General features: G+C 31.8%; 1 protein-coding gene across 7 annotated transcripts in view; it reads right to left on the bottom strand.

Annotated features, from left to right (window-relative positions):
* EML1 (EMAP like 1) overlaps positions 1 to 17327 on the bottom strand; it is a 268952-nt gene that overhangs the window by 47515 nt on the left and 204110 nt on the right. For all 7 annotated transcript variants that reach the window (XR_012486612.1, XM_074291318.1, XM_074291317.1 and 4 more), the window contains 4 exons: positions 8308 to 8418; positions 7460 to 7555; positions 4240 to 4374; positions 355 to 454 (listed from right to left, as the gene is read on the bottom strand). Coding sequence is in view for 6 of the 7 variants with exons in the window: in XM_074291318.1 (XP_074147419.1) it covers positions 355 to 454; positions 4240 to 4374; positions 7460 to 7555; positions 8308 to 8418 (442 nt within the window). In the remaining variant the exon portion in view is untranslated. The remainder of the gene's footprint in view (positions 1 to 354; positions 455 to 4239; positions 4375 to 7459; positions 7556 to 8307; positions 8419 to 17327) is intronic.

Here is a 17327-nt window from a genome sequence, read left to right on the forward strand (position 1 = left end):
TTCTAGTTTGAAAAAGTTGATTGGAGTACTGAGAGTTACGTGATTAGGCTACTAATCATTACTGGAGTAATGAGTCAGTTTATTTTATCTGAAAGACTTGAACTCAGGTTTGTTTGACTTCAAGGCCAGCTCTCTATCCATTATGCCATGCAGCTTCCAAGTACTTTTGAATTCCCCCATTTAATTTAACATTTGACTATAAATATACTTATAATAAATATATATTAGGGAGGATTTTCATTAAAGTTAAATTGAATTTTTGTAAGAATGCTTCCTAAATTCATTGTATTAATAACAATTACTATTTTTTTAATTATCAAGAAAAATTTTCTGTCTCAAAAAAATTTCTCTTACCTTTTCCCCAAACTAAGATGTTGCCACTTGAATCTCCAGTAATAGTATCACCATTTTCAGAAAAAGTCACACAAAGGACAAACTTTGGCTTCTCTTGTTTCTGTAGTGATATAAACATATATTTTAAATTAAGAGATTGTCTTTTAGTAGATTATTAATCTCATAATAAAATCATTGCCATGTAATTTTAATGAAATCCAAATTAATAAATTATATATTACTAGATTGGCTATAAGGTGCTAGATTTTTTTTTTTTTGGCTCCAGTGACATAAAAGAACAGATACAATATTATGAAGGGATTTTACTATGGGTGGGTAAGAGGGATAGGCTATATTAGTGTAATTATAAGCTCTTAAAGAACTACTGAAGTACTTGTTAAAAGTGGCTTTTATTTATGTAGTGCTATTCTCCGGAATAAGTATCAGTATAGCATCAGTTTTGCCTGTACTTACAAGTTCAGTTTTGAAACAACCAAACAATTGTAGGAAAATAAGGAAACAAAAGGTCATTATTGTATTAGGTGGGAAGAGAATCTTATGAACAAAATAACTAAAAGGACAAAGTAGTGAGTGAATAAATCTAAACAGGACAGGATTACTTCTGGATAGAACTGGGGCAATTAGAATAGGACTTGAAAGAATAGTTTTGGAGGAAGTTAAATTAGTTTGAACACCCAGGCAAGATATAAATGAGAAGAAACATCTTTGAAATCCTGGAGAATATAAAAAGAATCTTTGTTTCTTATTCTAGAAGTTCAGGGAGAAATCCTAACTTGATGACAGAAATTTGTTAAAATGAGAAAGAGAATAACAAATTCCCAGTGAAAAATCTGAATTGGTTTTATAACTTGAGAAACTTGAGAAACAAAAATCCAAACTCTTAACTTTGTTAATTTTTGTTTAAAACATTAAGCTGGACAATACTGGATTACAATTATGCTATGTACTTATTTATATATATATATATATGTATATATACATATATATATATATATATATATATAATGTGATATTCTTCACACCGTAATAGTTTCTATATTATAAATTAACCAGTAGAAATTATTGGCTTTTCTAAGAATTCCCTGAAGGGAATTATGGGGCACAGTCTAAAAACCAGACATTTACTATACATTTCTTTTAACTCTTAAAGAATAGAGGCAGAGAACAAGATTAGCAATGAAATAAAAAAAATTATCCCTTTGGTATTTTTGTACTTGGGTCTCCAGACCACTTCCTTACTGTTCCTATTCTCCACTTTTTTCCTCCTTCATTCATGGATCTTTAGTTAACTAGTGATTAGATCAGAGACATTCTATACTTTGCCTCAGTTTTTTCCATTCTATTCTTTTCCATCCTTTATTCCATTTTGTTCTCCTCCTTTTTTTTCCCCTCATAAGTACCAATTCAATAACATCCCAAAGAAACAAGTTTCTAGAATATTTTTTATTAGTAATACTCCATGATATTCTAATGTTTGCCAGTCATCTAAAACAGTAGAGTCAAAAATCAAATAAAAATGGCTGCATATTCATTTTGAAAACTTCAAATGAACACTATACATATTGTATTGTATTTTTATTTATTTTCTTAAACATTTCCCAATTATATTTTAATCTATTTGGAAAAAGTCATTCATGAGCGTGACACTTCCATTTTAAACTTAGTATTCACAGGGGAATGAGTTAGAGTTAGACAACCCTAATTCTAAAGTACTGATTATTAAATCAATAATAAACAAGGAGATGCTTTAATAAATATCATCAGAAGCAACTCCTTAAAATAAAAAACTATATTTATATTCAGACTTCCAAAGAGCTAAGAAAATCTTTAAGATGATTTTTGACATATTCAAGTTTTTTTGAAAACATTATCATTTAACACTTGTTTGTATTTAATTTTTACCCATAATTTTAATTTTACTTTTCTTAATTCAGTTAAATAAATATTTCAAAAGTGCCTAATAAATACGAGGCAATCTACAAGGAACAGCAACACAGTCTTGCCTTCAAAACATATGTATGGGGCAGCTAGATGGTAGAGTGGATAGAGTGCTGACCCTGGAGTCAGAAGGACTTGCATTCAAATCTGGCTTGAGACACTTAACACTTACTAGCTGTGTGACCCTGGGCAAGTCACTTAACTCCAACTGCCTCTCAAAAGAAAAAGCAAAAAAATTTCCATATGAACACAAGAAGTATGGTAAACAATAACCTGAAGGACAAAGGAGAGATCCTGACATCACTCTAAAAAATTTTGGAAAGGGAAAATGACTTTTGGCAAGGCTGGATAGTGGGGGGAAAGTTATGGAAAGCTTCAAGGATGAATAGATGCCTATATTGGGTCTTAAAGGAAGAGAAGTATTTCAACAAGTAGAAATATGTAAAATTATATTTCAAAGCATTGAAAAGATACACAAGAAAGTTTATTAAGTCATGAAATTTTACAAGGCCTCTTACTTAATAGTCTAGTGTAATCATTCTACAATAAATCATTCTCCTAGGTCTCTGGTCCTCGCTGCCCCACACAGGGGTTCAAAATCACTTCCTTTTCTTCACTAGTAATCATATTACCTGTACATAAAAAAGCAAGTTAGAACTTCCCTCTCTTCGTATTCAAGTGTGGAAGGACTAATGAAAAGCTCAAATTTACTATTTTGAAAAGGTCAATTGATTGATTCTTATGCATCACAATTGACTTCCAGGCTTAGTATAGACACAATCAATCAATATACTAAAGTACCTACTATTTGTCAGGCATTACATTAAGTACTAGGAATAAAGAGATAAAAGTAAAAAAAGTTTCTTCCTTCCAGGAATCTATTTTGAAAGAGTGGGGGGAATATTGTGGTATCTCTGTGTATATAATGTACACATATCCACAAAGCACACATACTCACATGTACATACAAGTATACATACATATTTCATATATGTGCCTTGCATAGATGCATATATATACACAGTGACTAAAAGTAGTTGGGGAGGGAGTATTCTAGCCACTAGGAGGTGAGATCAGGAAAGCCTTGGTATATAAAGTGCTGTCTAAGCTGAGCCTTGAAAGAAAGCAGGGATTCTGAGAGGTAGGAGTAAAAAAGGAGTGTATTCCAGGTATGAGGGAAATTACAAAGGCGTGTAAAATGTGATAGAACTTCCATTATAAGGAAGAAAGGAGGCATAATAAATAACAATCTAGCACAGCTAAATTGTAGAATCTGTATAGGGGAGTAATATATAAAAATTGCAGAAAGGTAGGAAAAGACTAGGCTGTAAAATTCTTTAAACACCAATACAGTTTGTATTTGATGCTAAAGGGAACAAGAAGCCTTTAGAGTTTATTGAGTTGGGGAGGGAAGATGACATGGATAGAACTATGTTTTAGGACAATCAGTTTGGCAACTATATGGATAATGTGGAATGAGGCTTGAGGCAGGGAAACCAAGGGCCATTGAATAGTTTAGGTGAGAGTAGATGAAAGCCTGGATAGAGTCATGGAGAGGTGACTGTTGAGGATGGGATGTATGTGAGAGATGCTGTGGAAACAGAAAGGACAAGATCTGATAACTGATCAGACCTATGAGAGCAAGGAATAGAGGATGATTACCAAGCTTCCAAGTCTAGGTGACTATAAGGAACCTGGTACCATTGACAGCAATTGATAAGTTCAGAAAAAAGGTGGGTTTGAGGAAAAGAGAATGAGTTCTGTTTGGGGGTTGCTGAGTTTTAAATGCCTGTAGAATATTAGACCAAAAAATATAATTAAAACAATGTTAAATGTTATTGTAATTAAACACATTAACTCCGGTTTCAATTACTTCTCTAACACTTAATCATTACATTTCATTAGATGAAAAGGAAAAAAAAATATATATATATAATTTAACCTTACCTCAAATAATCCTTGTTTTTTAATAAGGGAGCTTCCTTCTAATGTCCAAAAGTAAAGATGTGATTTTCCACATGTAACAATAATATTGGTATCCGTGGGGTGGAAATCAGCAGCAAATACAGCTTCATTAGAACACTTTAAGAAAAATGTAAAAACTGAATGCATTAAATCCTATTAAATACTAAACAGAGTAAATTTGAACTACAAATGTACAGCCAGCTTATTAATGCTATTACTCCTTTCTCTTCTGTTGTCTTATTTAATTGATCTTATTGAAGCCAGTTGTGAACCCTTTAAGAAACTGTATTTCCTATTGATCTGTGATCCCTTTCAGAGTGTCAGCCCCTCCTGGCTGAGGCATAACCTCCCCAGATAAGTTATCTTTCCAGGATGCCAGGGCCTTTGATTCAATTAGAATCCTGATCAAAAAGCATCTCTTTGAAGTGCTGTTAATGCCAATAGGAGATCCAGGCTGTCCCAGCCCCCACTGGGTCTGACCTGCTGGGCTGTCCCAGCCCCCCCCAAAACACCTAGTATAATAGCTTCCATCAACTAAAGTCTTTGCAGATGGCCCTCCGTAGCTCACTCAGATGCCAGGACTTTCTGTCCACTGAGAATTGCATTCTCTCAGGGCAAAACTCTATTTGTCATTATAGAAGTCTGTTTCTTGGTAAATTGATTTCTATCTAACAATAGACTTTCATTTTGCAACTAATATTCGGGAATGAGTGAATTCTTTCACTCCTAAAACCTGCGGCTGATTTAAAGGGGCTTCTTAACAACTTTCTTATAGCCACTAATCTAGACCACTCAAACAGCATCAATATGATATGCATGTCACAATCTACTAGAAAAATATACATTGATGACAACATGGTCCAATGGAAAACCACATGGGCTTTGGAGCCAGAGAACCTTGGTTCAAACTTTGTTTCTCTTTCTGAGTATCTGTGTGAAATCTGGATAAAACCTTTTACTTCTCTGATTCTCAGTTTTCTCATTTATAAAATGTGAGTGCTGGACTAGATCAGCTTGGAGATCTCTTTTAATTCTATATCTAGGATTTTATGAAACTTTTTTGTTCCAGTTAAAATAAGTAATTCAAAATATATTCTAAGAAGGAATACTATCTCTTATCTAATTTTTTTTACTTTTCAAAATTACATTTAAATTTTTATTTGGGTTCATGATTATTAGGCACATAAAAATTCAATTTAAGTTACAAACTGCTGATCTACATCAATACTGGGATGTTATAGAGTATTTCCCTAAGGGGATGCAATCACAGGTTTAAAACACATCCTTCCTCCACAAAGAGCAAACTACAGCTCACAGTTACATATCACATAAAGGTTTATAAAGTCCTTTATAGAACTGGGAACATCTTTAAGGACCATGCCTAAGTGTGTAGGGGCAGGTCGATTCTCCTAAAGTCCCCACAGCAGCGAATCATAATGTCTCTGAAGGAATTGCAAATCAGCCTTTACTGAGGCAGATGTTGCTTGTGAATTGGGAATAAAATAAACTGGAGGGAAGAGAAGAGAGGTCAGAGAATGCAACTGCCTCTTAGTCTCCTTGTATCATTATCATCCTCTCACATGAAAAGATTTATTCTGCTGGTCAGAATTAGCTCCCCAGCAGCCACTAGCAGGTTGCTCCCATAACAGAGCACAAATATTATCTCAATTTCACAGAAAAGGAAACTGAAGTATAGAGAGTAAATGATTTGCCTCTGATCATACGAAGTAGCCAAGTTAAGATGTGGAACCAGATCTCATTCTAAGTTTAGAACTCATTTGTCTATATTATGTGCTGATATATAAGGAATGTAAATAATTCCCTCCTTTCTTTACCTGAAAAGAAAGGTTTTCTAAAAATATTTGCTGTAACTAGAAGAATTAGTATACACTGCCAAAAGCAACAAACTTTATTTCAGTATCAAAAATAATTAATTTATAATTAACAAATGCTAGAAACAAATGTTTGTTTTCTAACTATTTAGATAACCAAATATTTCGTGGTTTTTTTGTTTGTTTTTTTGGATGGGGAGTTGGGATTAAGTGACTTGCCCAAGGTCACACAGTTAGTATTAAGTGTCTAAGGACACAAGTGAACTCAGGTCCTCCTGATTTTAGGGCCAGTGCTCTATTCATTGTGCTATCTAGCTGCTTCCTATCTAACTATTTTGAATGTTCTCACTGTCCCACCTATATTACTAACGGAAAACATGCTTCTTAATTCAAAACGTTTTATTAGAATTGTGTTTTTGTGTGATCAGGCAAATATTTGTTAAATGCTATTTAGTTTTGCTTTAATAACATCATTGAAAAATATTTATCTCCCAAAACTACTTTTTAAAGCTTTAAGAGGAACAAGAAAGGAAAAGGTTTTTCCAAAAGCAAGTTTAATAGCTAGACATTAATTTAAAAAAAATAACACCGTTTCCATAAACCAAAGCAATAAATTGTAAAACTGTCTAAACCAGTAGTACTCACAGAATGAAAAATTATCAGTTATCAGGTACTTTTTGTTTGCCCCATACTCTATTAGACATTGGGAATTTAATAATAGAAAAGTGGGAAAGGCAAACCCCAAACTCTGCTCTCAAATAGTTTATAATTACACTGAGAAAATAAAATATGCAGGTATTAAGAAACAAAAGATGAATGTAATGTACATATAATCAACTAAAAGACTGCATGGAATAGTTTGTGAATTTTAGATTAGTCTATAAGAAATAAATGAAAATTTTAAAAAATCATTATTGAATAGGTTTATGGAAATCTAAGATTTAAATCAATAAAGATGACAGTAATGACCTTTCAGTAAAGTACATGAGTTAGGTATAAATCCTGCAACCTGTAGTTAGATGAAGGACAAACTAGCAAGTATTTCCATTCTATCAATTTTATTTTATTCTATCAATAATATTCCTGGGTAACAGGTACAAATGGAATGGAAAGAAGGGAAGATTCTAATGAATATCTTATAGGAAAAATTAATAAGACTTAGTAACTAAATATGAAAGGAGAAGAAGGCAGCTAAAGTGATTACAAGTGTCTCATTTGAATGACTTAGAAGAATAAACAACTTACTATATCAGGAAGAGAACTGGGGAGCAATGGTTTAAATCTAAAGGAAAAGGCATCTGACAAATTGACACTGAGAATAAGAAATAATATTTTAGTACAAAAACCAGACAAATGAATAGGGATCAAACCTTGACATCTGCCAATTTTTCTTCTTTCTGCCAATCCCACACAGAAAGCACATGGTCATTGGAGTCATCTACTGAACAAAGATTACTTCCTCCATTCTGAAAAACAAAGTCAATCACAGGAAAAGAAAGTCAATCACAGGAAAAGTTCAAATAAACATAAAATAGGTTAAATGTTTTCCTTTTTAATAAAAACTTTCCTTATCTTAATATCATGACTAATTTGAAGAACATGGGTCATACTTGTAAAAATAAAATTGTTTTGTCAAGGAAAAAATATTGAAAACTAGTATTCATAATAGGCCACATTTTGATTTTATAATAAATAGCCTTGGAGGGAGAATATAGCCTATATGTGGCTCACTATGGCATTCACATTACCCAATTCTTTGGTACATGTATACTTAGCCAGAAGAGGTGTTGGCAAGGAAAATTATGAAGATAAAGGTATAGGAGAGAGTAAAGGAGAAGAGACATGCTCTTCTGTCAGTTTAAAATGGCTAAAGAAGGGTAATTCTGATGCTTAAAGAAGATAATTGCCCAATGGAAGATGGTTTCTAATTCACATTAGCAGTCCTTAAAAATAAAGAAGCATTTACATTTATACATAAATGTTTAATTTTATAACATATACTTACATATATAGTATAAAATGCATATAAAGTATAAAATAGAGACATGATAATATATAGAATATAGTACTATACTATAGTATTGAACTAATTAGTATTAACCCATACTATAACATAGAATACATAAAAAATAATATTTAATATATTTAAGAATATATAGACATAAGTATGCAGTGTATTGTTAAACATCAGATTAATTTCAAGAATTTACATACTTACAGATTTAGAGAAAGCAATACAGGTGACTGCTCGGTCAAAAAATCCCATTCCAATGACATGCAGTGTATTCAATGTGACAGAATCCCAGATGCGTACATGTGGGGGTAATTGCTATTAAAACAAAAATGTAGAGATGGCAATTTTTGACAGATTTGTCTGTTTTTTCTTGAAGCTGAATTAATTAAAAGACCATTTGAGCAGTAATGTCAACTAGGATAAAGGGGTCTGTTAAAATACATCATTATTTTCCAAAGCTATTCCTAAATATAGCTTATTGATTTGTTATCAAGTAAAAGACCAAGGTAGAACTTATATTTCATAAATTCTAATTAAAATTTAATGATTCTGTGATGCTAATTACATCTAATTTTAAAACTCATTTTGCCTATTTTTGTTGATTACTAGAATATAGGATTACAAATTGATTTACACATACAGGCTATAAAATTTTAATCTTAATAATAACAAAGAAAATTTAAAATTTATGTATATCATATTCTCTTAGGCATCATATTATTAATATGATGAAATTTATAACCATCATTCCCAATCAAGTTTATAAAATACATAACATTTTTTGAAATCCCCAAAGCAAATCATTATTATTAAACTAAAAGTTCTCTATGATTAGTTCTCATATGATTCTCTATGACTAAGCCAATCAGCAATTTTCCAGGTTATCTGTATTAGCATTCTTGTGATATAGAGATAAATCTGGTTTTAGGAAGATTATGCAAGAGCAAACAAATTCTACAGGGCCTACCAAACCTAAAGGTCTCAATGTATGGTTTGGATGACAATATATATCAATCACCTGAGGATCAATCTGTTAAAATACAGAATCTTACCACTAAAAGTCTGGCAGGGCTATTCATGAAACAATTTCCTAAGATATGGAAGGTCTCATTTTTGTGGTGGATTTTAAGTGTATGATTTTATTATCTTGTGACATCATAAGAATCTGATTTCCATTGTGTATGGTAATTGAAATGCAAGCCACCAAGGAGTAATAGAAACATTTTTTTTTATTTTTCATTTTATTTTATTAAATTATTGTTTTCTAATGTTTACTTAAAGAAAATTCTATGTTTTCATAAAGATTTCAAAATTGAGTTCAATATGATTTAGGCAATATGTGAGCTGTAAAAATGGAACTCTTATATTAAAATTTTTATCTGAAATAATATTAGATAAGATATTACAAATATAGCAGATATCTAGAAATAAATGCCATTTAAAACCAGCTTTAATTCTGTTCAGATTAGTTTTAAAATTTATTGGTTTTAGTATTGCTATTTTAAGCTATATTGGAGGGAAGAGAAAAATGACAATAATTTTGATATTTTGATGAATCTATGGTACTTCCTCTAACTATATAGATTACAATCTCTTCATATCCTGTGCTACTCCTGTTCATGTTCTGTAAATTCTCTACAAAGTTACCAACATCTGGGGGCCTGACTATAGATATCTTGCTACTATATAGATACCAATGAAGTAAGTGGATTCTCCCCTGATAATCTCTCACCATTACTATACAATTGACTCATTTTCTTTCTCCAGTCTCTGATAGGCATCCTTAATGATGCTTTTCTTGCTCAAATTGATCTTCAATGGAAATGTATTACAGATTTTTCTTCCCCCCCATATTCATTTCCATTGCCCTTTGGATGACCTACAAGTTAAATACTTTAAAAACTGATATTCCATGAATTTTAGCCATAAACAGCAAAAGAAGAGGATGAAAGAAAGTATGGGGTTGTTGCTAAAAGAGGAAATATAGCAAGATTATAATGAGTTATGGAGAAATATAAGAGCTATTTAAATCTTATTTTGATTTTTTTTTTCTGAAAAGATCTCTGGATTAGAAAGAACAAAAATGACTGAGAGGAAGGTGGAGCCAAGATGATGGGTCAAAAGCAGCAGCCTAGCCAAATTCTCCTAACATTCTCAACTTTAAAATAACACCTTAAATTAAAATTTGGACAAGAAGAGCCAACAAAAAGTCAGAGTGATAGGTTTTTTCTAGGCTAAGACTACTAAAAAGGTTGGCAAGAGAAATCTGTGATACCACAGTGGGAGCTAGTCCAGAGTATTTGGAAGAGGATAGGAGGTTGTGACAGCAGCAGCTGTTCTCTCAAACCAGATATAGCAAGGGTGTCAGACACCTGGTCAGAAAGGATTTACAGTACCTTTGTACTGGGAGCAGCTAGGATGATTAACAAATCTATTACCCATAAAAAGTGTTAAGTTGAAGTTGCGGGGAGAAAAGGATTGCTTGTGGTTAGTCATAAGGGAGCATAGGACCTTGGTCCACAGCCAGGGGGAGTGCTTATGCTTGTAGCTGCAATGGAGCAGGGGGTCTTTAACTGATAAGGGCCAGAGCAGAGAACAGAAAAGCAGTGATAACACTTCTCCCTGGATCACACTACTTAGATGTACCAAAACCTTGAAGACCCCCAGATTTAGCTTGAAAACAGCTTGGAACAGTACCTCCTAGCTCTCTGGAGAAGACTCCAACTTTAACATAAACTTTAAAGTCCAGAAAAAAGATAGAAGAATGTGCAAACAAACAAACAAATAAAAACCTGACCATAATAAAGTTGCTAGAGTAGTAGGGAAAACCCAAGATGCTCAGAAGAAAACAACAAAATGAATACAGCTACAAGCATAGCCTCAAAAACATGTTAATTAGACCCAAGTCCAACAGGAATTCTTAGAAGAACTAAAGATAATTGGAGAAAGAGAGTGATGCAATAAGATTATGAAAAAAGACAGCCTGGTAAAGGAGGGTCAACAAAACAAAACATCCTGAAGAAAATAATATCTTAAAAATAGAATTGTCCTAATGGCAAAAGAGGCACAAAAGTTAAATGAAGAAAAGAACTCTTTAAAAAGCAGAATAGGCTGACAGGAAGAGGAGGTACAAAAATTCACTGAAGTAGGGCAGCTAGATGGCATAGTGGATAAAGTACTGGCCCTGAAGACAGGAGGATCAGAGTTGAAATCTGGCCTCAGACACTTAACATTTACTAGCCATATGATTCTGGGCAAGTCAGCCACAATTCCTTCACAAAAAAAAATCATTGAGGACAGGAACTCCTTAAAAGGCAACATTGATCAAGTGGAAAAAAGTGCAAAGTCTGATGAAAATAATTCTTCAAAAGTTAAAACTGGGCAAATGGAAACTTATGACTCCATGCGACATCAAGAAACAATGAAAATAAAGTCAAAATAATGAAAAAAATTAAGAGAAAAATGTGAAATATCACATTAGAAAAGGAACTATCTGAAAATAGATCAAGAATAAATAACTTAAAAATTACTGGACTACTTTAAACTTATGATAAAAAAAGAATTTAGATATATCTCAAGAAATTATCCAAGGAAAATTGCTATTAAAAGAACCTAATAATCACTTCTTGAAAGAGATTCTAAAATGTAAACACCCAAGAATATTATAGCCAAATTCCAAAGCTTCAAGATAAAGGAGAAAATTCTTCAAAAAATCCATCCAGTTGATGGATTAAGGATCTAAAATGAAGAAACCATTCAAATACTGTGGAGCCACAGTCTAGAACACAAAAGATTTAGAATTTTTCTTGTTAAAGGAGCAGAGGCTTAGAATATGATATTACAGAAGGTAAAGGAATTAGGATTATAACTAAGAAGAACCTCTCCAGCAAAACTGAGTATAATCTTTCAAGGGGAAAATGGATATTTAATGAAATAGAGAACTTTCAAGTATGCTTGATAAAAAACAAAAAACAAAAAACAAACAAACAAAAAAAAAAAAAACCCAGACCTGATTAGAAAATTGATATTCAAACCCAAACCCAAGATCTCAAGAGAAGTATAATAAGGCAAACATGAAAGACAAATCACAAGACTCAATAAAATGAACCTGTTTATATGCCTATCAGGAAGGATAATTATAAGCAATTTCTAAGAACTTTATTATTATTAAGGTAGTTAAAAGCAGTTTACATAGACAAAAGGCACAAATACGGCAAATATATTGGTATGATCTTAAAAAAAGGATTAAGGGGTGAGAAAAAGAAATGCAATGGGAGAAGACGGAAAAGAGGTGGAATGGAGAACATTATCTCACAAAAAGTTACACTAGAAGAGCTTTTACAGTAGAGGGGGAAAGGATCATGATGGCAGGCAGTGGTTAAACCTTAGCCTCATCAGAACTGGTTTAAAAAGGATAGAACACACAGACAGACAGACAGACAAATTTATTAGACCCAACAGATTAAGAGGAACAAAAGCAAATAAGAGAAAACAGATAATAAAGGGGAGGGCAGATTGAAAGTGGCATTGGTCTGAAGCAAAATACACCTTTGAGGAAGGATAAAATAAAAAGAGAGAGAGAGAAGCATAAAAGAAAATAGGATAGAGAGAAATAGTTGGTAATCATTAACTGTGAATGGGATGAACTTTCCCATAAAGTGGAAGTTGAATAGATTAGAAACCAGAATCCAAACAAAAAGATACACACATGTAGATAAAATAAGGAGATGGAGCAGAATCTATTAAGCTTTAGATGAAGTAGAAAAGGCAGGGGTATTAATCATGATCTCAGATAAAGCAAAAGCAAAAGTAGACCTAATTTTAAAAAATCATCAAGGAAACTACATTTTGATAAAAGTATCATAGATAATGAAGCAATATCAAAATTTTTATAGCAATTTTTTTCTGGTAAAGGCCTTTTTTTCTCAAACATATAGGGAATTGAGTCAAATTTTTAAAGATAAGAGCCATTTCCCAATTAGTAAATTCTTAAAGAACTGACCTGCCCCTTCACTTAGGCATGGTCCTTAACACAAGATAATACTATAATCGAAGATAACATTTATGATGAAAAATGTTCTTTACCTCTTAAGGAAAGAACTGATGAATTCTAACTGCAAAGTGAAGTATAGTTTTTTCTCATTTTCTTTACTTTCTTGACTTTTGTGGGGTAAAATGGGGCTTAATATGAAAATGTTTTGTATAATTCCATATATGTAATTGATATGGCTTGCCTTCTCAGTGGATAAGGTAAAGGTTAATAGAGGAAGAAAAAAATTGGAAATAGTTTTTTAAATGTTAAAAATAAGTAAATAATAAACATATATATATATATATATATATATATATATATACATATATACATATATATAAAACAAGCTAGCAGAAAAAAATTTTGGAACAGGAAATAAAATAACTAAGACAAAGGAGCTCATAGGGAAGTTAAGATGATGTTAGAAAATAGCTTACTGCCCTGGATGATTGCAAGTCACCAGGCTTAAATAAATTTAATATTAGATTCCTGAAAGAGTTGGCAGAAGTGATGCTGCAAAGCCAGAGGGATAGCTAACATACTGAATGATGCATTAAAATCTACAAGATCTCAGGCTATAACACTGGGCTGAAATTAATAAGATAAAATTTAAAAGTGATAAAAGTCTTGCACTTGTGTTCTAAAAATTACCTTCATAAGTAACAATTGAAGGGTGAAATTTAGATATTAGTTCATATGAAAAGATCTAAGAGTTTTTGTAATTACTTCCATATGGGTTAGTGTGTCATGGTACCCCCCCTCCAAAGCTGATATAAACTTGGACTGCATTAAGAGAATTATAGTGTCCTACACAACTGATATGATGATCCCATTATATTCAGATTTGATCAGATAACACTGTAGTACTGTGTTCAATTCCAGGCACCATATGTTAAGATGGGGAGACTCTAGATGAGGATAAGTAGGAAAGTGATGGGCCTTGAGGTAGGCCATTTGAGGATTTGTTATAGGAATTAAAAGTTGTTTAGCTTACAGAAAAGAAGACTTGAAGCTTGCAAGGCATAATAGCTGTCTTCTGGTATGTAAAAACTATCATGTTTTGTATTCTCCAATAAGCTTTATGATAAATGCTATGATCTGCTAAAGATCATCATTCATAAAAGCCTGAATGATCCTTTCTCAGATCTTTGCAAAGGATGCCTTTGCCATGAGCACAGATTATTTTCATATAAATTTTGCTGAGTAGGTTGAATAAACACATGGCCCAATAATTATTAATTATTGCTTTTATTACCTCCGTTCTTTTTGTAAGAATATCTAGGGTTTCCCCCTGCCAACTTGTTTATATTTCCTTTTCTTTATATACCCTGAGAATAGCTCCTTCAAACCCCCCACAGTTGTGTCACATACAATATCAAACTTCTCTATATATAATTGACCTAATATATTCATCTCATCTCTGTGTGCTTCAGTTCATTTCCATTTCCTTATATAGCACATCTGGGACTATAATGTTAGAGTTGAAATGTGGTGGCTTCACTGTCACTGATAGAGAAAAGAATTTGTTATTAAAATAATCACAGCTCTTTTCCATTTTTTATATTTGTTGTCCTTTTTCCAGTTTCATCCTTAAATGCCCCCATGATGATTATGCTTAACTCAGTTTCTTATCAAGTTTAAAAACTTTTTTCTTCCAGTGCTTCCCCCTATCTCATCTACAACATTTTGCCATTGTCTTCTAAGATTTTACAAATAAATTTATATTCTAAACCAGTTTGCCCTTAGCTATAAAGTCTCTCTCTGCTTGGTCATAAGAAGTATTTGCTAACTCAGGTGGCTTCTAGGCTCTTTGTAGTCTTGTTGTAGTTATTTAAATTGAGAAAATTGCCTTATGAAATAGTAACAGTCTGTGGTGGTGATATTTTAGTGATTTGACTTTTTAAATAAACTTTATTTATTTTTGTTTTCATATCACTCACATTTCCACTTGAATTCTTCCATCCCTTTCCATCCATTATAAAAAAGAAAAAGGAAGAAAGTGGAAAGCATATCAATAACAAAACAGTTAAAATATTATTTCAAAATCTGCTTATAATTTTGAAATATTTAATTTAACTGTTTTGTTGTTGTTGTAGTACTTTCCATTTACATTGTTGCTGTTCCTGTGTTTACTACTTCCTGGTTCTTTATTTCATCCTTCCCTGTATTTATTATATTCACTGACTTTTATAACACATGAATGTTCCATTACATTATTGTACCATTGTGAGCTTTTTAAAAAAGTCATTGCCCAAATTATGGGGATCTACTTTATTTTCAGTACCTTGCTACTACAAAAAGATCTGCTATAAATGTTTTTGTAATGTTAGACTTTTTTTTTTTTAAATTAGGAGTGGGAAGTGCACCAAAAGTTAAAAATGTTTTATTCACTTTCTCCAGTCAATTATGAATTACTCTACAGATTAACTGGACCAATTCACATCTCCACCAACAATCCTCTGTATATCTATTTGTTCACAGCTAATAACATATGGCTATTATTATCTTTTAGTATCTTTTTGTTAGGTAAAACTTCAAAGTTGTACTGATTTGTATATCTTTTTTTGTTAACAATTTGGAGCATTCTTTCTCATGACTGCTAATACCTTGCAGTTCTTTTTTTGGAAACTATTTGTTCATATCTTTTTGATGACTTACCAATTAAGGAATAGCTTTTGTGCCTGTATATTTGTTGTCTACATATCTTGCATTGCTGTTGTTCTTCAGTCATGTCAGACTTTTCATGACTCCATATGGAGTTTTCTGCCGAGATCCTATCGTGGTTTGCCATTTCTTTCTCCAATGGATTAAGGCAAACAGAGATTAAGTGACTCACACAGCTAGTATCTTAGGCTGGATCTGAATCCAAGACATCTGGATCCCAGACCTGGCCCTTTATTCATTGAGACACCCAATTGCCTCTTATCTTGTATATCAGGCTCTTATCAGAGATAATTAAGCAAAGTTTTTTGTCCCCCCCCCTCCTCAATCAACAGAGATTATTTTTATCCTTGTTGTTTTATCCTTTATGTATTAAGCTGTTCAAGTAAACAAAATTTTAAAAAATCTTTGGTAACTGTTTATATCAATTGTTTGGATGAGAATTCATCCCCTTCAAATATCTATGAAAAATATCTGATATGTTTTTCTTCTATTTTATGGGTCATATCCATTTTGAATTTTTGTGGAAGATAGGATAAGATGCTAATCTGCTGTCTAATTTCTATAAGTGCTTCCCAGTTTTCTTAGCATTTCTTGTCAAATAGGGAGATTATTCCCAGGTAATTTGTGTATTGGGATATGATGAAAATTGGGTTTTAAGTTCTATTTCTAATTCATTGCCCTAGCTACAACTATCATCTACTTTATATTTATTTTTTTAATTTATGATTATATTTTTTAATTCATTGGATGATTAGTTTTAGATAACTATATTTGTTTATTCATTGAATAACTAGTTTAATTTTTTTTACCTTGTTTTTTAATGATTGCTAAAAGTTTATCTTTTAGTTTTATTAGCTCTTTCTGATGTCCAAATTATCTATTTCTCAATTTTTTTTTTATTCTTGAGGTTAATAATGTTGGCTTTCTCATTTTAAATGTTTATACACACATATATTTAGCTCATCAATTCTTTTGTTTTTCTATTTTGTCAATGCATGTTTTTAGTGATATGTTTATTCCTTTGAGTTGAATTCCAGAAATTTCATAATTATATTTAGCTTTCCTATAGTTATTTTTATGATTTGTTCTTTTACCTACCTACTATTTAGGATTTCATTATTCAGAATCTAACTAGGTATGCATCTTTTCCTTCATGTTTCTAAATTGATTACTTTTAATATGTTGTAGTCTATTAAAGGTATGTTTAGTACTTCTTTTTCATATCTACTTGAAATTTCTTTGTGACATCTATTTTTGTAAAATTGTCATGAAGTACCAGTAAATGTCCATTCTTTAATAATCTCATCTAGAAGAAAACAAAAAAATTAACTATATTCTTTAAAATTTTGTTCAGTTTAATTCTATTCATTTTTTAAATCTAAAAGAAAGTTTAGACTTGTCTAGGTCTGAGAAAGAAATATTAATATCTCCTATTATTACTTCTATCTTCTTGAAGTTTGCAAATTTGAAATTTGGTTAATTTTCTTCTATGAATTTGGATGTTATATCACTTGTACATTTAAGTTCT

This window comes from Sminthopsis crassicaudata, chromosome 2, assembly GCF_048593235.1.
Source record: "Sminthopsis crassicaudata isolate SCR6 chromosome 2, ASM4859323v1, whole genome shotgun sequence".
Taxonomy (NCBI): domain Eukaryota; kingdom Metazoa; phylum Chordata; class Mammalia; order Dasyuromorphia; family Dasyuridae; genus Sminthopsis; species Sminthopsis crassicaudata.